At 48.6% G+C, this 20,771-nt stretch overlaps 1 protein-coding gene across 2 annotated transcripts in view; it reads right to left on the bottom strand.

Annotated features, from left to right (window-relative positions):
* TMIE (transmembrane inner ear) overlaps positions 1 to 19,623 on the bottom strand; it is a 38,477-nt gene extending 18,854 nt beyond the window's left edge. The window contains exons 1-2 of one of the 2 annotated variants that reach the window (XM_025207363.1): positions 19,355 to 19,623; positions 1,407 to 1,524 (exon numbers count right to left, since the gene is read on the bottom strand). In XM_025207363.1, the coding sequence (XP_025063148.1) occupies positions 1,407 to 1,524; positions 19,355 to 19,453 (217 nt within the window). In that variant the 5' untranslated portion in view covers positions 19,454 to 19,623. Of the gene's footprint in view, positions 1 to 1,406; positions 1,525 to 15,873; positions 16,586 to 19,354 lie in introns of those variants that run through there. The other variant, XR_003094708.1, reaches the window with a different exon arrangement.
* Between the last annotated feature and the right edge of the window lie 1,148 nt (positions 19,624 to 20,771).

A 20,771-nucleotide genomic window follows, 5' to 3' on the forward strand; every position in this document is an offset into this window, starting at 1 on the left:
AGGGAAACCCCAAGTCTTCAGTGCTTCCTTTGTGTATAGTCTGTGCATAAAAAGATGACCAGGTACTTAATTTTCACCGGGGCTACGGATCATGGACTGAAATGGAGAAAGATCAGGCTAAGGACTAGTTAGATCAGCTGGTTGTGTTCAAGCTAGTGAGGCATGATAAAAGTCATCTAGATTGCTTCAGGTAGTTTGTGAGCAATCTGAACCATTAATGACTCTGCCTGGAAGACAAGGTGGATGGCAGAGGACTAAAGAAGGACTAACATAATACTTATCTATTAAAAAAGAGGAATGAAGAGCCCTTGGGGAATTTATAGATCAGTCAGCTTAACTGTTACTGGGAAAGATAGTGGAATAAAGTATTTGGCTATCAATCTGTAAGCATTTTGAGAACAAGGAGGTGATTTAAAAAAAAAAAGGCCAATATGGGTCTGTCAAGAACCAGTCATGTTCAATCTAGTCTAGATACCTGCCTTGGCAGGATAACAGGCCTATTGGATAAGAATGAACCAGTAGATACAATTCATCCTTACTCTAGAAAGTCATGTGAGACAGGTAGCTTGTGAAATAGGCTTTTGATGCTAAGGAAATGTGGTCTAGATGAAGTCACCATATAGTGATTGAAAAACTGCTTTCAAAGAGTACGATGAAGGGTTTGTTGTCAAAGGAGGAGGGTGCCTTAAGTGTGGCCCAGAGAGGGTCTTTCATGTGCTTGCAAACTCTCCTGACCCCAGTCTAGAATAAGCTATTTAAAAAACAAAATTAAAACTACTTAGTTATTACCATGTAAGCTGTTTCTCCACTGAGAGTGTTGTCTACCAATGAAACTACAACTAGCAAAGTCTTTGATTGAAGGTCCTGTCTACATTTCAAATCTCAAACTTTCCCCAAAGGGATATGCATAGATTGAGGAATATGGGACACAAAGCCATCAAAGAGGATAAGGGAAGGTCAGGACACCTAAAGCCATCCAAGAGGTTATAAGCCATGTCCAAGGGAAGGTCAGGACACCCAAGGGCATCCAAGCAGTTATGAGCTATGTCCAAGGGAAGGTCGGGACACCTAAAGCCATCCAAGAGGTTATGAGCCATGTCCAAGGGAAGGTCAGGACACCCAAGGGCATCCAAGAGGTTAAGGGCCAAGTCGAAGGGAAGGTCAAGGCCATTATGATGACCTAGTCTGGCTTCAGGCACAATGCAAACCTGGATTTCTCAAACTGTTTCCTTTCCAAATCCCATCCCAATCTACTGAAGACTAATTCAGTAATGCCAGAGGAAGAATCCCATCCCATTTTTGTTGACCCCAGTGGTGGTTTTCCCTCCGAGTCTGATGGGGTCAACAGGGGTTGGCAGGTGAGATGGTGCCAGGGTGGGCTAGGAGGGTAGAAAATGATAACTTACTGACTGATAGGACGAAGATGGCAAAGACTCCAACCACCTGCCAGAGGCGCATCCCCCAGAAAACCACCGTCTCTGAAGTGACAGGATCCGGCTTCTTTTTTGGAGGTTCTGTGGTGGCCTGGAGGTGGGGAGGGAAAAGAAGAAGAGTGGCGTGAGAATTGCAAACATCCCTGTAAGACGAGCACAAACACCTAAGCTGCTGGACACAGGGCCATTCCCAGCTCTGGGGACTTGATTTACAAATAGGCTTAAAGCACCTTAGTGTGAAACTTAACCTTGGTGCTGGTGTCCAGGTGTTTAATTCAACTCCCCTAAGATGCTTTACATGTTGGCCACTGGCCGTGCCCAGAAGTGCTCACAACTTGACAGGGCTCCATAGCTCATGCCCAAAATCTAGTAGGGCTCTCGCAGTATCCTTGTAGGTTTGAGAGCCCTAAAATACATCCAAAGAGCCCTGTCTGACTCCTTTAGTTAGCAATCTATTGTCTACTCACTGCAGGAGGAGAAGCCACAGGTTCTGATCTGCCTTATACCTGAAAGGACTTGACTACACGTCCCCTCCGTCCCCCTCCCATGCGAGTGTTGCACCCACTAGATTAGAAAGCTAATGCCCTCCTCTTTCTGGTGCCATAACCTTGAGTTCTTTGCGGAGTGATGCATCTTCGACAAGATGGGTAGAGTCTGTCCCCAGCTCACTATGAGCAGGCATAGCCCTGGGCAACGTAGGTGTAAGCCTTTTCAGGCTGATGGAAGTGTATAACCCAGGTCTTTCACTTCCTAGGCCAGTGTTCAAATCACCAGGCTATTATGTCAAAGGCCTGCCTTGCTACCACCTCCTCCAACCTTATCTTCAAGGGAAGTGGGGGAAACAGCTTTCTGAGGGTCCTGATCCTGGCGTTGCATGTGAAGTTTGTTCACCCTAATGGATCATAAGGCTCGGGGGACTTGGACAGAGAAGCACCTGGCTCCCCATCCAACTTCAGCATGAGCCAAGTCCTGAGCTGCTCTAGCTGGTGCAATTCTGGACAGTCCCCAGAGTCCCCTGTCTTTGCATCCAGGGTTTGGAGAGAGTTAAGCAGGCAATAATACTGTATTCAGGAACCTCGGTTCCACTCAAGTGCTTTCTTTGTTCCCATCCAAAGTGACCTCTGTGGTGTCGCTAAGAAGTTAGTTGAGGGATTTGTATAGGGATGAGCGTGCCTCAGGCAGGGGGTGGGACTGGATGACCTCTCAAGGTCCCTTCCCATCCTATTTCTCTATGATTCAGTGCCCCTGCCCAGGGTTGCAGAGGGACTGGCCACAGCTGGCCATGAACTAGACCTCCAAAGACCATGGTTCAGAGCCCTGGGCAAAAAGCCATGTCTCTTATTTAGCAAGCTTCCCATACCTGAGCTACTGGCTTAGCTTTCCTACCCAGCCAGATCGCTGCAGGAGGAAAAGCCATCATTAGACCATGTAACAAATGTGGGAGAAAACTGGTGGCCAGCATACATTTTTAGGGGGATCAGATAAAAGAGGAACTGTTCCACTGCAGACGCAGACACCATGCCCACATGTGTGCGCCCTCGCATTTGTTTGCATGTTCATCCACTCACTCCTTTTTTTGACTTCCCTACCTTTTTTTAAGCCATCAAGAGCAATGGAGGAGCACCATCTGGTGGCCCTATTAGAAAAGCTCTATGGAAATGCATTTTATACGAAAGCACGGGGGGAGCACGTTACTTGTAATACGGATATGAATTTTCATTTCTACCTAGGAGAACTTTTCCAATCTCTGCTCTCTCCTATGCCTGATGAAGGGTGAACGTGCCTGAAAGCTTGCAAATAAATAAAATAATTTGTTTGCAAATATCTAGTTGGTCTAATAAATATGTCACCTCTTCTACGAGTTTTGATTCCTCGTACTTGTAATACAGTATGCTACGCCTAATAGAGGATAAGGTGGCTGTTGGCAATCTTTTTGTGCTGAGTGTCTCTTTTGAAGTTTAGTAGGGAACACTGGTTTCCAAATAATGATGTCAAAAACCATATGGATGAGGAGATATGTTGGTACAGACTCTCCAGGCTGGGGCAAGTCCAGAGATCTCAGCTGGGAGAGATCTTGTTGGGAGAGGAGGAAGGTATGAATCCTTGAATGCTGTGGACAGGCTGTACACAACTGTTCTGGCACCGCAAAAATATGCGGTCGGGGGTGGGTTGTCCAACTCCCCTTACCAGCCCTCTCTGAAAACTTTGATACCAGTCCTCTACCAGGTCTCTGGGCCCCAGTTCAGCCTAAATTGGAAAAAAAAAAACACCATTTCCATCAAGGGGAACTCTTAGGGCAGGACTGGATAGAGCCAAGCGGTGGTTGCAAGTTTGCCCCCCCTATAGCATGGACTTGAATTAACCAGCCAGCTTTTTTCTACTCATCTGGGGCTAAATTGAATTATTTGATGACACTTTCCACTTCTGAGGCTATTGAATTTGTCCTTTTTCCTGGGGCTTATGGAGGATGAAGCAACAAATCTGGACTTATAGCAATAATTATCGATCAGCTGCTGTAGTTCCATAGTTTGCTACTTCCATCTAACCCATCTGCCATTTCCCCCACCCTTGATCTAACCCCATCGAAACACCCAGAGGAGAAGCAAGCTGAGATCAGGTGCCTGTTACCTCTCTAGACCCTGCACAAGCCTACAATGGAGCACACCGGTTTCTGTCTCAAATGACCTTAAGGACTAGGTCTACATTGACCTAATGCTACTTTTGAAGAAGCAGCCAAAAACCAACCCTACCCACCAGAGAAATACAGCAGTGGGGACACTTTGGGTTGCCTTACGACTGCTGCTCTGAGTGGGTCTTTGATCCATCTGGCTCCAAGGTTGGTTTCTACAGTGGTGGTTTTGAAGCACAAAGCTTCTGGAAATCGGTTAAAACAGCACCCGTGACTATTGTGTCTGAAGTCAGTTGTCATATCTGCTGGGGCTGGTCTCAATGGCAGAGGACACATCAAACACCCGCTCACCTAGTGATGGCCAACATTTAAGACATCCTGGTTTCTGTAGCTTATGACACACAAGGGAGTGATGTTGCCAGCATCCCGTCCAGTTGCCTGACCAGGTAGCCATTTACAGGCGGATCAAGTGGGGCGGCCTTTAGCATGAGTCCAAACTAAGGTTTAGCCCAATAGTTTTCAACTTTTTCAGACTCATGCCACCCCTCATTAGACTTGAGGCCCTCAGAAAATGTCAGCTCTTGGCTTTCACTCATTTTTTGACTACAGAAAAATACTAGAGCAGTTCTTCTGTTGCAAAGCACTCAGACGGCCTACAACAAGTCAATGTGTTTTTTGACACTATGAATTCCTGTGAAATCTCTGGGTTTATCTTGTGACGTGTGTGGACTTAACAATGCTAACATTGTGTGAAACCCCTGTAGCACCCTTGAAAATTAGTTGATTTGTGCAGAGCATGTCCTACACTTGTATCGACTAGGATTATGGCTAAGGAAATATGGCCTGTCCACTCATTTTTCCTTTGCACACATGAAATCCCTGCAATTAGACATGGTGGGCAGCTCAGCAGCAGCCTTGAGCATGGGGGGAAAGCTTTGGAGAAGAGTTGGGAGTACATTCAGTACTCTTCAAGTTATGCCGGGTTGCTCCCAAGCTGTCTGCCTTACCTAACTTTGGGTCTTTGGTGACTGAGAGGGTAAAGGCTTGTTTGCTCTGTGGCAGGTCCATTGTTGGCAGGGAGCGGGTATAGACATAGTCTTTACCACCTTGCTGCCTGGTGAGATCCTCTGCTTTGAGGAAGCTCCCCATTCAATGCATGAGAGTTGGAGATAAGGAGTCACAAAAGCCAGGACGATGGGTCGGGAGCCAGCAGTCAGAAATAGTGAGCAGAGAGCATAGGCCAAAAGCCCCATCCCTCAGAAACCCCTAGGCCCTTATCTCTGCTCAAGATTTTCATCCATGAACCTTTCCCTTTTAAGCTCAGTTATAAAGCCATGTCAGTCTGCACATGCATGCGACAGGAGGAAAATAGCCCCTTAAAATAAGCAGTCAGTGCGCTCGCCCCGAAGGCATGAGCCTACTTTTCAAGCTGAATGCAGAGCAAGGGTTGGTACCCACATTTAGCAGACTGCCCTTCCATCACCCCATTGAGTTTTCTGGGGCATGCTCCTGTTTGTGTGGATAATTAACTGGCAATTAGGGCAAAACTCCACGTGGGTGTTGTGGGAATAATTACAGGAATGAGATGCTCAGGTATGAAGGTAAAGAGGATCCAACGAGTACCTTGAAACAAGTCTTGGCTCTTGCATTATGTGGTTGTGTTTTCAGCTGAAAATACCAAAGAGAGGTATTTGTTTAAAAACAATGCCTTCTGGTGGACTTAGGTTTTGAATACATCAAGGTATCAGGCCCCTCTGGTTGTCTGGTGGATTTGCAATGTAACAGGCTACTGCTGCTGACTGGAGTGAGAGGGCTGGAAGTCTCCCTTGCAGCACGGCAAGTTGTCTGGTTTACCCTGCTCCAAACCTGCTAGAATAGTTGCTAACAGGTTAGAGCATACCCCGACAAACCTAGGGCCTGGTCTGACCTGGCTGACTCCGAAAATAGATATTAAAGACTGAGTTTCTCGGAAAGTCCTAAGTGCACCGTATTCAGTTCCCTCCCTGGTGCCCTCTTCTCAGCTCGCAGAACTAGCGTTGAACCCAGCTGTAACAGATGCCCGGGAGGAGAAGTCGAGCTGGAGCCATGCTCCAATTACACGACTCTTTGGGCGACAGAAACCATATTTCAGTCATTTTATTGTCTAATGAGGATGTTCAGATCAGGATGCTTCTACCTAGAATGAGACTCTATTGGAATCCATTGGGGAGGGGATAGGATTTCAGTCTGCATTCATCTCTTCGGAGACACGTCGGGCACTGAGCCTGGTGGATGTATGGCCAGTCCTACTTTTCACTTGGATGCCGCCTTGTATGTGACATATTGGGGTCAACACCAGGGAACCCCTCGAGCTAAAATCACAAGAGGCTGCAACTTGAGCCAAGAACCTTGTGGATGGTGTGTTACAGAGACTATAGCAAATGAAGCAAAAAAGGAGGGAGGTGAATATAGGACATGAACTCATGAGTGAGTCACACTGGGAGATTAGTGGTTTTCAACCTGTGGTCTGCAGAGCCCTGGAGGTCCACAGACTATTCCCAGATTCACAGTAGTTTAGGGCTGGAAGGGACCTCATGAGCTCATCAGGTCCAGCCCCCTCCTCTGATGTCTAAGGGTCTTGGGATGATTCATTAAAAGAATGCAAATACCCACACTTACAATTCAAAGGGGCCTGCACCTCCATTCAACATTTTGTAGGGGTCCTCAAATGAAAAAAGGTTGAAAACCATTGCTCTAGGCTCTTTTAATGCCCATGCTAAAGCACCTGCAGCAGTAAAAGAAAGCTTAAGATGCCTCTACAGACAGTCTGGACTTGTAGTAGATATGATATCTTTTATTAGAACAACAAGATTTTTTGCAAAAAAAAAAAAAAATGTCTTTAATTGCAAGCTTTTGGGCACGAACCCCCTTAATCGGGCATTGGAGAAAAGATTGCAAAAGTTTTCCTGGGTAGAAATGAAAGTTCATTTGAACTGAAAGTTTATCTGCAGACAGTAGAGCTGGGAAGTCATTAGGAGTCCTACCAATTAGCCCATAATTTCTGACCTGGTTCTGGATTGGGGTTTGAGAAGGCCAGGGGGAGGAGTAAGGCTATTATTTTGCCATGGCAGTCTTGGGGATCTTGACAGCAGAGGTGTTTGATGGGGAGAAGCAGAGACATTCACAGAAGAGGTGCCAAGCGTGCTTGTCGCCTCTCAGCGATAACCTAAGTGGAGCATTGAGCTCATAGGCACTACAGTTCAGAGGGTGAATGCCCCTATTCATTCAGGCTAACACCCCTAAGTGGACTATATCTGCCATGATTCAATGGGATCTCCTTGCTGACTGGGTGGCGGTTGGTCTGTGCTCTTCCTGGATGGAATAAAATAGATGCCAGAGGCCAGTATGTGAAAACGAAGTGTTTGTACCTGAAAGCTTGCAAAGAAGAATTTTTCCAACCATTTTAGTTGGTCTAATACAAGATATCGGATTTACCCAAAGAACCTTGCCTGCTCGTGTGCATGTGTGTACTCGCACACATGCATACACACACCCTTCCACCCCTTAGCTAGTGGTGATACTCCTACCCAATGCCCCAGTTGACTAGAGCTAGCTTCAGGAAAGCTGTACTCTGCTAAAGGGAATCAAGCTTTACAGTGTGTAGGAGAAAGTCAATTCAGTGGCTTGAGCTGGCTTTGCTAAAACCACGCACTGACCGGCACCATCTCAGCAGGCCAACTGATGCAGGTAGTGGGGTGGGGAATATTTGAATATGGAAAAGTTTTACACCTGGAAGTCTGCACTAATTGGACAATCTTCAATTGAGAGACATTTATTCTATGCTGCTGATCATCTCCATTGCGGTGGTTCCCAGAGCCTTTGGCTTAGTAAGGCCCCTTTGTGCTAGGTGCTGTACATCATGCATAGCAAGTGATAAGCCCTCGCCCGTACGATTTTCTACCTAGAGGTGAAACCTAACAGGTAAAATAAACAAGGGAGAACAGGGTAACAGGCTCATAAGGGCTGGGCTTTCCTTTTTGTGAAGCCCCCTTTATAGCGCTCTGGTAGTATATAGGAATTCAAAGAGAGCATAAATCATAGAAAATGAGGGTTGAAGGGAGCTCAGGAGGTCACATCTAGTCCAACCTCCGGCTCCAAAAAGGATCAGCCCCAACTACACCATCCCAGCCAAGGCTTTGTCTACCAGGTCTTAAAAACCTCTAAGGATGGAGATCCCACCACCTCTCTGGGTAACCTGAAAACCCGGGACAGGGAAATTGGACCGATCCATTGGAGAAACATGGCTACTCTGTAGCACAGCATTTGGGTCTCTTGTCTAGCCAAATTCAACGCCCTTTCCTTAGTGCACGTTATGGACAGTGAGGTGAGGAGTGTGCAGCTATCCCTTAACATGTGTCCTAGTTTTCTGGCCATGCAGTAGAAGAACAACAAGATGAAAGAGGCTTCCAGCTAAGTTAAGAGCTAAGGGAATCGGTCACCCAACTCTGGGATTTGGCGTGCTCATTGCTTTAGCTTCACCAGCAGGTCCCAGCTTCAGAGCCTCCTTGGTCTCAAATGCCTGAATGGCCATCGGGTTGCCCCATTCATTGGGCTGGAGAGCTCAAGGCGGAGCTCCTTGGGGAACAGAACCCAGGAATGCTGTTTGCAAGGTCCTTGCTCTAACCACCGCATCATGCTGTGTATGAAGCACCCTCGGCTGCCATACGAAAGCAGGCGTTCCTTTTACAATGGTTTTCCATGCCTCATTCACTCCCTGCTGCCCAGCACGTGCCAAAGCCTCAAGGTCAGGCAGTAGAGCTGGATTACAGCAGCCCTGAATGGCATCCCAGTGTGGCTCTTGGGCTCTGTTTCAGCTGTGCTGCTTGGGGCACACTCTGGTTGTCTCACTTTTGTCACAACCCAAGGGTGTGATTTTGTGTGCGCGCGCTTCGGCACTGCTAAATTATTTCCTGCCACGAGGAGCTTTCTTTGCAGGGTGCATTTCTCAGTTGCAAAGAGAAAACCCCGGTGCAAAGGAGTTCCTGCCACCCGCATGCAAATTTGTGTCCCACTATTGGCCAGTTCTAAATTATTCCCACGTGGCAGCTAGCGATTGGCTTGCTAGCCGTATAAGAGGCTTGAGCGGTTTCCGCCCAAGTTGGAGGACTCCACAACCATCTGGAGGAAGAGGACTTCACATCTCGTGAAGAACTCTAAGCGCTGCGGGGCCTATCGAACCCAGCGTGTACCTTAAGAAGGCTACAGGGGTCTGATCAACCTCTGGCCTCTCCCCGTCGCCGAACGATCCCTCGACGAACCCCTTCCCTGCGCGCAAGTTCCACGGAGCCTAGCAAACTTCGTGTGAGTGTATCCAGAGCTCTACCCGGGTTCGAGTCCTGCAGGTTTATCTTCCCGTCGCCGAAAACCCATTGCGACGTACTCTCGTGTTTTGCATCTTCCCCCGTACCTAATTCTAGTCCGCTGGCCTGCATTCCCCGACTCGCGTGCCAGGGCTGCTGGCCACAGCCCGCCGTGCACCCCCGAGGGCCTTGGACCGCTCCCGGCCCGCACAACTTTCAGGATACAACACTCTGGGTGTGTCTACACGTGCAAAATTACTGAGCAGTAACCAAAAGTTACTGTGCAGTACAGGCACGTGTCTACCTGGGCACACCCATACTGCATAGTAACTATGGAGACTTATGCCAAGTTTGGTATAAATTTGCTACCTGCATGATGCGGGTAGCAAATTTATGCCCACTTAATTACTGCATAGGAAAGCATGTGTAGATGCCTTGCTGTGCAGTAACACTGTGTCTGTGTGTGTGTGCTCTGACTTGGGAGTAACTTTACTCCCAAGTCAGAGCATGCACAGTGTTATTGCGCCGTAATGCCTATACAGGTAGACACTGGTCTGAAAGCCACTTACTGCGCAGTAACTTGCTGCACAGTAAATGCGCATATAGACACACCCTCTGAGTGGCAGCAAGCACATGGGACATGCCTCCTATGGGTGCTGCGAGATGTGGCATGGAGTTGATGCAGGGTGAAATGCTGAGCTGTGCCTATCAGGTGTAGGGCAAGGCAGACAGTACCCACGGAGCAAAGTGGTTCTCGTGCTTCTTGGACTCAAGGCTCCCCTTGGAAAACTCCAGCTTGTTTCTTGACTACGGAAAAATAATAGAGCAAATCTGCTGTTGCCAAGAACTTGGAGAGACCACAACGGGTCAGGATGTTTTTGACATTCTGGATTCCTATTTTGAAACCTCTTGGTTTATCTTGTGAATCCTCTGTAGGCCTTTGCACACCAAACAGAGCTAATAAGAGTGTCAAAACACCTTTTTTGGGGGTAGCACCTTGGTTGTGAATCCCTGTGCTAGGGTCTGGAATGGTCCTGTGTATATTATTAAAGCCACATCTGGAATGGTCCCTGGGGTCTATTTTTAAAGCCACATCTGGCCTGTCTTCCTTTGCAGTGCAGTGCAGAGTGCCCACAGGACTCGCGGTGATGAGCTTGCCCTTTACCCACCCAATGTTTTCCCCTGTAAGGTGGGTCTGAGAGTGGGGCAGTGGTATAGCAGTGCTCATGTCGGGCTTTATAAGGAGCCTGTGCTGGGAAAATTCCCTGCTAGCCTCTTCTAGGAGCCAAAAGGTTTGCATACATGGCAGAGGCAGGAGACAGAATCGATGTTGCAGGCGGTGGAATGAAACCTCTGCTGGAATCACACCGTCTGGACTGCAAAGCACTTAGCCGGCTCTAGGGCCTTAAATCACTTCGAGACAAGTCAAGTTTTAGGTCAGAACGATTTGACACTGGCCCTTTGGAAATGAAAGCAAAGGGGGAAAAAAAAACAACCTGCCCTCTTTAATTGCTGATTCATTTGAGGCAGACAAAAGCCATCAGGGGGACGGGGGGAGGAGAAGCTAGCTAATACCAGTCCAAGGGGGGAAGGAGAAAGAGCTGAGAGAGAGTTCGACCTGCATCTTTTGAGCAGGGTATAGTAATTAGACTTTAAGATGTCATTTGTCCCTGTCATTTCATTACGTCCTCTCTAGTGGGGCCTGATAGACGCGGAAAGATCCTTTGTAGGGCAGCTGGCATTGAAGAAGAGACCCTGTTGAATGTGATTAAGGAGCTGTAAAGGCCAGGAGTAGGGCTGGTGGAAAGGGGTCTTTAAACACACAGACACATGCTCTGCAGCAGTTCAACAGATTGCTGCTCACAGATTTGTTGGAGCCCATCAGCTCCCCGGATACCAAGGGGTGCAATGAAACTATTGGCCCAAAAAGACTTCACTCAGCTGCTGCCCAAACCTTTCTCTGTGTTAAAAGGACCTCATGGCATCATCCAAAAATAGCCAAGGAGAATAAAGATGGGAGGTGAGGGGCCTTTGTTGCCCAACTCAAGGCTACCTCTTTTTCTTGGGGTTCTAGTTTTGAGGGATTTTTTTCTCCCTTTCTGTGAAAAGCTACTTCACAGCTTTCCTGACTGTCTCTCTACCCAGTTAACTTAAGGTGCTTGTAATGCCTGACTTTTTCTATATGGAAAGCTTTATATTTTCATGCTCATTTGCTTACATGGTAACGGCCGTATTACTATGCAAACTAGCATGCCGTTTTCTGTTGCTGTTCAGCTTGCCAGGGACCCTCTGTTAAAAGGGCTGAACTTCCTCCTTGAGACTAGTAGTCTTAAAACCTAATCTTGCAACACTGCCTTCACTGGAAGCGAGAGCTTTTGCATAAGGAAATCCTGGGTGGAAATTTCCCCCCATGGGATTTGAAAGCCTCAAGTACCTTGCAGCATCACAGCTTGTGTTGTCTTAGTCATAAAAAGGAACAGCCCCTTTGTTTTTTTGCATCATCAATGCTGATTTGCAGGAGATTTGGGGCTGAGAGCCCCAAATGAATGCAACCACTTCAATCCCAGAGGAAGGCAGGATTTCAGATGCACTGAATTGTAGAAAATGAGGGTTGTAAAGGACCTCGGGAAGCCATATTTAGTCCAACCTCCTGCTCAAAGCAGGACCATCTCCAACTACATCATCCTGCCCAGGTTTTTGTCTAGCTGGCTCTTGAAAATCTCCAAGGATGTTGACTCCACCACCTCTCTGGATAACCTGCTCCAGTGCTTTACTACCCTCCTAGCGAAAGAGATTTTCTTAATATCCAACTTAAACGGCCCTTGCTGCAACTGGAGCCCATTGCTCTTTGGGCCATTCCTTTCTGACCGTGTTACCGTTATGCTACAGCCGTTTAGTGCAGACTCACGTTTAAGCACTCTTAGTATAGTAGTCTAAATGCCACATGTAACTCCACCTTCAGACTCTTATTTAAATGTTAAGCTTAATTGTTAATTGAATGCAATCTTTTCCACTGGTCATTATGGCTTCCATTCTTCCTACCTGTCTCTCTCCAACGTTGGACCCTATTTTACATACAGCTTGGGTGTGAACCGGGGAGGAAACTGGCTCCAGGCAATGCCAGCTTATGAAAGTACTCTAAAATGAGTGTTTCTCTGACACAATACCATTTTATGCTTGGGGAAAAGACTCCCATAATCCCCATCCCCTCTTTCCTTCCACATACATAGTTAGCCATATAGCAAAGAAAGCAGGTCACGACTTGTTAAAAGCTGTTTGTGACCCTGAATTGCAAAACCTGGATCTCCCAGCAAGATGGTGGTGCATCGTGTCTTGCCACCTCAGCCTATGACCGATGCGAGGGCAAAAGCACTGACTAAAGGATGTCGAGGACTTTTGTTTCTCCCGACTACAAAACAGGCTGCAGAAGACTCCTGTTAGGTAAATTCTTACAGGAATGAGGATTTTCTCATTGTCCGATAATTCTTTGGAAACTTCTTGCTCCTTTAGGCTTGTAACATTCATGGTGTGTGTGTCAGGAGCTATTTAGGGAACTGGTTAAATGGGGAGAGGTTACATAATGAGTCTAAAGCACTGGTGTTCAACCTGTGGTGTAGTGGTTCCCCACAGGTCCATAAATTTGGCACCTGGGGTGGGGTATCAGTATTAATTCCCGCTGCTCTGGGAGCCACAGCAATTTAATGATGACATTTCCCGCTGTGACTGTCACACTTCTGGAGCTGCGGGGAGCCTTGCAGGCTGGGTGACATGACCCGGTGCACCAGATCATACCTGCATGCAGGTTCTGCCTGCCGCTAGATCAAACACATGGGACTGAGACAGTGCACTGAATTGCACCCACAGACTCACCCCATGCACCAACCCCATATACAGTATCCACAGATCAGCCCCATGCCGCTCACTTGAAGTTGAGCACCACTGGTGCAAAGGATTTGGGCCCTCCCAGTTCTAGGAAATAGTAAGTTGTAGGGATGAGTTAAATGTGTACTCAGTCTAATTCATTATTTCCTGGGGTATTTTTCTCCCTACAATGGTGATGCAATAAAAGCATATAATAGCTTGGTGCAGCAGTTCCAAACTAGGGGTGGTGATCCCGGGCAGGGATCACAAGGCCGGTTGTAGAAGTGAGGCTCCCAACTGGAAGTGGGACCCCAAGCAGGAAAAAGATATTGCTTGGCCTATGGGTTAGACTCTGGATTTGGTCCTGATGTGGAAGATTCAGGTACAAATCCCTCTGTTTGAAGAGGGGTGGGGGTGGGGGTGGGGGGTCAAAGCCTTACCTGTCTCTATTAGAGGAGTGTCTTAGCCATGTGGTCTCTTGGTGATAGCCTGTCACCTGTTGAAGGTCTCCTAGTTTGCATGAGATCCATTGGGTTGGGAATAGAGATCAGATGGAGCATGGCTGCCTGGCCTAGTAGTTACAGCCTTCTCAGCCTTGCTCCAGATGACATTAAATAGCCTCTAGCTGAAATACATGGATGATCCATGGAGCAGGGACCAGAGCATCACCAGCAAAAGTTCAGGCAATAACAGGGTTATGGGGGGTGTTTTAAGTGTCTTGCTCTTGGTCTGACCCAAGTCTTACTTAAGGGAAAACTCCTTTGAGAATCTGCTTGCAAAACAGACCTACATCCTAAATGTAGGTCCTCAAAACCATCACCCTTGAAGAGCTTAAATTCCATATCAGCTACCATCTCTGTCACCAGGGTATGTACACATCTGCCACAGCTGGGATGTCCTGATGGCACCAACACGCTCAGATACTCTGGCTCGGATGGGTTCACAAGCCTGGTGTTTCCCAGCTTGTCTCCTGCCAGTCCCAGTTAAATACGGTATCCCACCCCATACTGGTGAACAAGTTAAGAGGCTGTGACTTGGATGACTACACAGTCCGGTGGGTGGCGAATTGGCTGGAGGGTCGCACCCAGAGAGTGGTGGTGGACGGGTCGGTATTGACCTGGAAGGGTGTGGGCAGTGGGGTCCCGCAGGGCCCGGTCCTTGGACCGATACTCTTTAATGTCTTCATCAGCGACTTGGACGAGGGAGTGAAGTGTACTCTGTCCAAGTTTGCAGATGACACAAAACTGTGGGGAGAAGTGGACACGCCGGAGGGCAGGGAACAGCTGCAAGCAGACCTGGACAGGTTGGACAAATGGGCAGAAAGCAACAGAATGCAGTTCAACAAGGAGAAATGCAAAGTGCTGCACCTAGGGAGGAAAAATGTCCAGCACACCTACAGCCTAGGGAATGACCTGCTGGGTGGCACAGAAGTGGAAAGGGATCTTGGAGTCCTAGTGGACTCCAAGATGAACATGAGTCGGCAGTGTGACGAAGCCATCAGGAAAGCCAATGGCACTTTATCGTGCATCAGCAGATGCATGACGAATAGGTCCAAGGAGGTGATACTTCCCCTCTATCGGGCGCTGGTCAGACCGCAGTTGGAGTACTGCGTGCAGTTTTGGGCGCCGCACTTCAAGAGGGATGCGGATAACCTGGAGAGGGTCCAGAGAAGGGCCACTCGTATGGTTAAGGGCCTACAGACCAAGCCCTACGAGGAGAGACTAGAGAACCTGGACCTTTTCGGCCTCCGCACGAGAAGGTTGAGAGGCGACCTTGTGGCTGCCTATAAGTTCATCACGGGGGCACAGAAGGGAATTGGTGAGGTTTTATTCACCAAGGAGCCCCCTGGGGTTCAAGAAATAATGGCCACAAGCTAGCAGAGAGCAGATTTAGATTGGACATTAGGAAGAACTTCTTCACAGTTCGAGTGGCCAAGGTCTGGAACAGGCTCCCAAGGGAGGTGGTGCTCTCCCCTACCCTGGGGGTATTCAAGAGGAGGTTAGATAAGCATCTAGCTGGGGTCATCTAGACCCAGCATTCTTTCCTGCCTATGCAGGGGGTCGGACTCGATGATCTATTGAGGTCCCTTCCAACCCTAACGTCTATGAATCTATGAATCTATCTATGAAGTGCCCTCTGAACTTACCTCTGGGGCTGCCCCCAACCCAAGCCAAACATGCAGAAAGAGAAGAGGGTGGTGCTGGTGGCTGTGTCTTTGCACTCTTTTTACCCACATGGGCCAGTATTTCCAGCACTCACCTGGGAGATGCCTAGGGAAAAACCTTGCTTCTAATTTGAAGCAGGGATTTGCATCTAAGTCTCCCATCCTTTGGGAAAATTCCCTGAACATTGGGGGATGAACACATTTTTTGTCTTAAATGTTCACTGGTCCACAACAAGGGCATATCCCACTAGCTAACACACTCACAAAAGAGATGGGATAGTAAGTTCAAGCCCCACCCAAGACTGGTCTACAACCTATAGTTTAGTTGAGGTTGGGGGGAGAAGCATAAGCAAATAATCTAAAGCAGAGCACCCTATACTTAAGCTACCTTGAGATATAAGAAACTGAGGTCACACTCAACATCTCGTGTGTGCTGACTGGCTTTAAAACATTTTTATTCAGGCTTAAAATTGAATGGGTATAGGCTTGGACAGGGGAAAAAAAATCCTGCATTTGTTTAGTGTGGCTTGCAATAAACTGATATGACTGTCCTGTCTGTCCAGACGCTCCCCACCTCCTTATTCTCCTGGTCTTCCTACCCCCTGTCTCCCCCAGGCACCTGTGTAGACTCTGCCTCTTTATCTCAAGAACTTTATGTACAGCTCTGCAAGTCTCCAGATTATCCCCGGCACACCAGTGCAGACAAAACTATGCCTTGTTCCTGTATAATGATTCCCTAGGAACAAAATGAGCCATTCTAGTGAAAGCCAGTATTAACTGTACACCTGCATCTATGCCAGCAGTTTCTAGCAACATGTGTCTCAGGCTGCTGATAAATGGAGCCGTTCTAGCAGAAACCTGTCGTGTAGACTTTGCCTGGAAAGATAATGCAATGGCTAGAAACTGCCGGGCTAGGTAGATGTCTGAGGGACGGTGATTTCTTGCCTGTCCTTCAGCACAGGACTTCCAGTTCTGGAACTTCTTGCAATTAGTTATAGCCGGGGCCAGCCAGTGCAAGGTAATGAGCCATGATACTCCATCACGTGTCCTTCTCTTCTGGGTCGACCCAGCTTTTTCGGGTGACCGAGAAAGCAGGCAGTCGAGAGGGAAGTCAGTGTAGGTCAGCTCCTGGCCAGCTGGGGACACTGTCAGCAGCATCCTGAGGAATGAATTTAGCGGGGAGGTCAGGCATGAGGGTCAGCGGGCATCTGCCACCCCATAGTGTGTGTATTATGTGTGTGTGTGTGGGGGGCGGTATTCTTTGGAGGAAGGCAAAGAGGAAAATGAATAGCTGACATTAGGGCTAAGTATCGATATTCAAAAAGCCAGAGCCTAGGGTTGCCAACTCTGTTTGAATCTATCCCAGGAGGTTTTATCACATGATGTAATGACTTTGTTAGGAAGGCCAATGCACATGACTATTCCAGTTTCAAAACCCGCTGGACAACTGTATAAATCATATTCAACATTTAATATTTATTTTAATGAATGCCCTATCATTTATCTCCCGGGTGACTCTCCGCAGTCTCCTGGAGATTTATCTCTACTTCCTGGAGGCTCCAGGGCAATTCTGGAGAGTTGGCAAGCCTACCCCAGCCTGAACTGATTCAATCTTTGCTGGTTCGTCTAAGCTGCATAGATTGAACCGATTTGCAAGTGAACAGACATTCACTTTTGACTCCAGAAATGCAGCCACATGCCTGCAGTGGCTCAGGCTGGAAGCTGGGGGGTGCTAGAGCATCCTCCCCGCCTTCCCTTCCACAGCAGTCACAAGGCTGGAGGGAATCGGACCTGGGAGGGGTGGGGATGGAGATGGATGTGGCCAGGTCCTGGCAGGCTGAGTATGATTGGTGAGGGGTTTAAACCTCCACCCTGCCCTGCCAGTCCCCAACTGGGGTTTGCCTGGCTTTTTCCCCGCTCACTGCTGGAGCAGCTGAGGCGGGGGAGCCTTGTGTCAGGGCTGCTGGTCGTCTTATGTAGAGTTTAGAGTATGGGTGTGTACAGGATGGTCTGGATGGGGATGCTCCCTGCCCCAGACAGAGGCTGGGCTAGATGTGACCCTTGCAGGTCCCTCCCAGCCACACTCCTCCAGGATTTTGTGACCTGATCCAGAGAGGACCCCCTCCACTGCTCCTCCAAGAAGGAAGTGTTTCAGGCCCCTATTCTACTGCAGACAGAAAAGGGAGAAAGGCCCGGGGCTTGCTTCCCTGTTGGGACAGACACCTCCATGCTGGTTCATGCACACGGGGCTGCATGAAGCCTAGGGTCAGGTATGCACACACACACATGTGCATGCACATGCATGCGCACACCCCTCAAGAAGAGAAGCAGGGTCCAGTGCTGCACAGCTCCTACTCTCTGCATTCCCTGCCCGTAGCCATGAGAAGGGCTTTGGGCCCTTCCCTTCAGTCCCCTCCCTGTGCATTTTAAGGGACCAGAGGGAGTGAGGGGGGAAGAATGCAGGGCATTTGGCAGTGGGCACCAGACCCGAGGGCACCTGCTGAGTAGCTCCTGCTCCTGCTGGGGCCATGCCCAAGCCCAAGCCCACACCTGGCACAGGGCGGGTGCCCTGGGGAGAGGAAGGTGGTGGTACCAATTAGGAGATAGGCAGGGATCTCCCTGCCCCAGTCCCCAGTGCCGACTCTGCCTGAGTTACTCTCACCCACCTCCAGGGAGCTGCAGCCACTGCTGGGGAAGTTGCTGCCTGCATAGTTATTGGGTACTGCAGCTGCCTGATTACAGCCTCCTCTTTCAGACTGCCCAGCAGCCGGGCTAGCAGGGCTCAGTGCGGGCAGGAGCAGTAGCAGCAGCAGGTCCCTCAGGAGGAGCCATCCTGCATCTGGCTGCTGCAGGGCTACCCCAACGGGGCAGTGCCCCTGGGTGCAGCATCTGGAGCAGCCAGAGGCAGCAGCTGAGGCATTGCGAGCAGGTAAGTGGCCCCAGTTTATGTGTAACCTCTGTCCCTAGCCTAGGAGAGAGGCTTGGATGAAGGACTAGGAGTGGGGTGGGCACTGAGGCTAGGGATAGAAACTGTGCATAAATCGGTATAAGTGATTGGAAACCAATTCAAATCTGTAGCATAACAGAAGTTCAGTGCACATAAACTGCTTTCAAAAACGGCTGAAAATGGTCTAAGATAAACCTGGATGGATGTAGCATTAGACTGAACTGATTTAGTTTAAATCAGTTTATTGAACTTCTGTCCCAGATCCCTTCCAGATTCAAGTTCTCACGGCTCCCCAGCATCCCAGGATGCTTTGTAGGGTGGGCAGGCTAGCATTGGCCCAAGCTGTCTGCTCCAGCTGAGCAGGCAGGCATGCTCTAGCACCCCTGGTGTCTGGCCTGGGCCACTGCAGGCATGTGGCTGCATTTCTGGAATCAGAAGTGAATGTCTGTTCGCTTGCTTATTGGTTCAATCTGTGCAGGTTAGACTAAACTGCAAGGATTAAACCAATTCAGCCTCAGGCTTTTTGACTGTCGGTACTTAGCCTGAGGGGTAAGGGAAACTCCAGGTGAAGGCGTTGGGGAAGAAAGAAGCCAGTGGAGAAGCCAGAAAGGGAGTTGTGGGGAAAGCAACTGCTCCTAAGCTGTGTGATTTTTTTGAATGCATGAGAGTGAATTAAAAGATGCCAGAGAAAAGCCTTTGGGCTACATCTTAAGTCACTAAACTCAACTCTGAAATGGCTCTTAATTTCCGCTGCCTTTAATTATGAGTGTGGGCCTCCTTAAGTACGTAGATGGCTTCTGTCTACCTGGCCTAATGGAAGCAACAAGCGTCCTCTGAGCAAACCTCCAACTCCTGGGAGCCACCTTAAATTCTCTGCTCACCACTGGTCCTTTCTAGGTAACATGCAAAGACAACCGGATACTTTGCAACCTGATGACTCCACCACAGGCAGCCCCCTGAACCCAAGAGGAGGTTTCTTACCTCGATGAACTGGCTCATGGCAGTTCTGGAGCATGTCAGAAGGAGGGCAGAGCACCTAGGCCAGGAGGGAGGGTGCTGGAAAGGCTGGTCCCACGCCATCTTATTTCCTCTGTGTATTTCTCTCTCCCTCTCCCTCTTGGTTGCTGTCTGTTCTGCAGCCTGGAGCAGGAGGGATGAGGAATAATAGCCAGCGAGCTGTCAGCAGCACTCAGCGGTCTCTGCTAGAAGCAGCCACGTACTGTCCTTTTCCTCTCCTTTTGCAGCTTTGCTTTCTCACTCAGCCACCACAGCTGACACAGAGGAGTCATTAATTAATTAGACTGGTGTCACTTACAGAATGATCTGGGCGGGCGGGTGGAGGGAGGGCAGTCGGACAGCTCCAACAGGCAGCATCACGAACAAGGAGCCGACTCCGGCTCAGACCCCTGTTCCCTGGAGAGGAAAGCTATTTGCTTAATTTGACCCTATTTCTGTACAGCTGACGATTGATTCCAGCTCTTCTGTTTTGTTTTATCCTGATCAGTCGATAGATACGCTTCTTCCCTAATCAAGAAGGCTGAAAGTCGAGCTATACAGCATCTGTAGCTAGCTTCCTACTGGAGGGGCCCAATGATGTGGCAGAGAGGACTTTTGCAAAGTCCTGCATTTCTCGAGCATCTTTTATCCCAAAGGATGTTGCAGCCAAGTTTCTGCATGCCATGACCTGCTTCAGTCTCCAACTGGACTTGTTTTGAGCTGTTTGAACTGCATGGGATGATGTATATAACCTCTGCAGACAAAGCTAGCGATAACGGTAGAATTCAGCTGGTAACTTCCCTGGGTAAATAGGCCCTGAGTAGATTGGATCCAGGATCGGAGGAAGTTGTAGGGATTGAAGGAAGTTATGTTGATGATGATTTATGGAAACCATCCTTAAAGTGCCGCTGGACTGTGGCCCTGTGCTCTTAGAGATGCTGCCCCTGAGATGGAGCCTCATATTTAATAAGGCTAAGTCTTGTCCAGAATAGAGCAAGACCATTCCTATTCCACTACCCTTGAAACTTCAGGAACGATCCTGGTTCTCTCTCTGGCACAGACAGCCTTTCTCACATTTTTGCAGAAAAAGATAGTGTACACAAGCCAACTTCAGGTTCAGGAGAGTGGGGGTGTATTAAAAGCTGCTGATGGAGTCATGTTGTGCAAAAATCTCAGCTTTTTCCATGAACGTTTCCAGCCTTGGTGGTTTGGGGAGATAAAAAGAGCTTAAATGTATGATCCTTTAAACTATGGTGACATGGCACGTGGGTGCTGTGAGATCTTTTTAAGGATGTCACACAATATTAGCACTGTTAGGTGTGCAAACACCTACCCATGATTCACAAGATCATCATGGGCCACCGTTGGTCTTGGGAGACCATGGAGATTGCACCTTTTGCTG

This window comes from Alligator sinensis, unplaced genomic scaffold, assembly GCF_000455745.1.
Source record: "Alligator sinensis unplaced genomic scaffold, ASM45574v1 scaffold1298_1, whole genome shotgun sequence".
In the NCBI taxonomy this organism is placed as follows: Eukaryota; Metazoa; Chordata; order Crocodylia; family Alligatoridae; genus Alligator; species Alligator sinensis.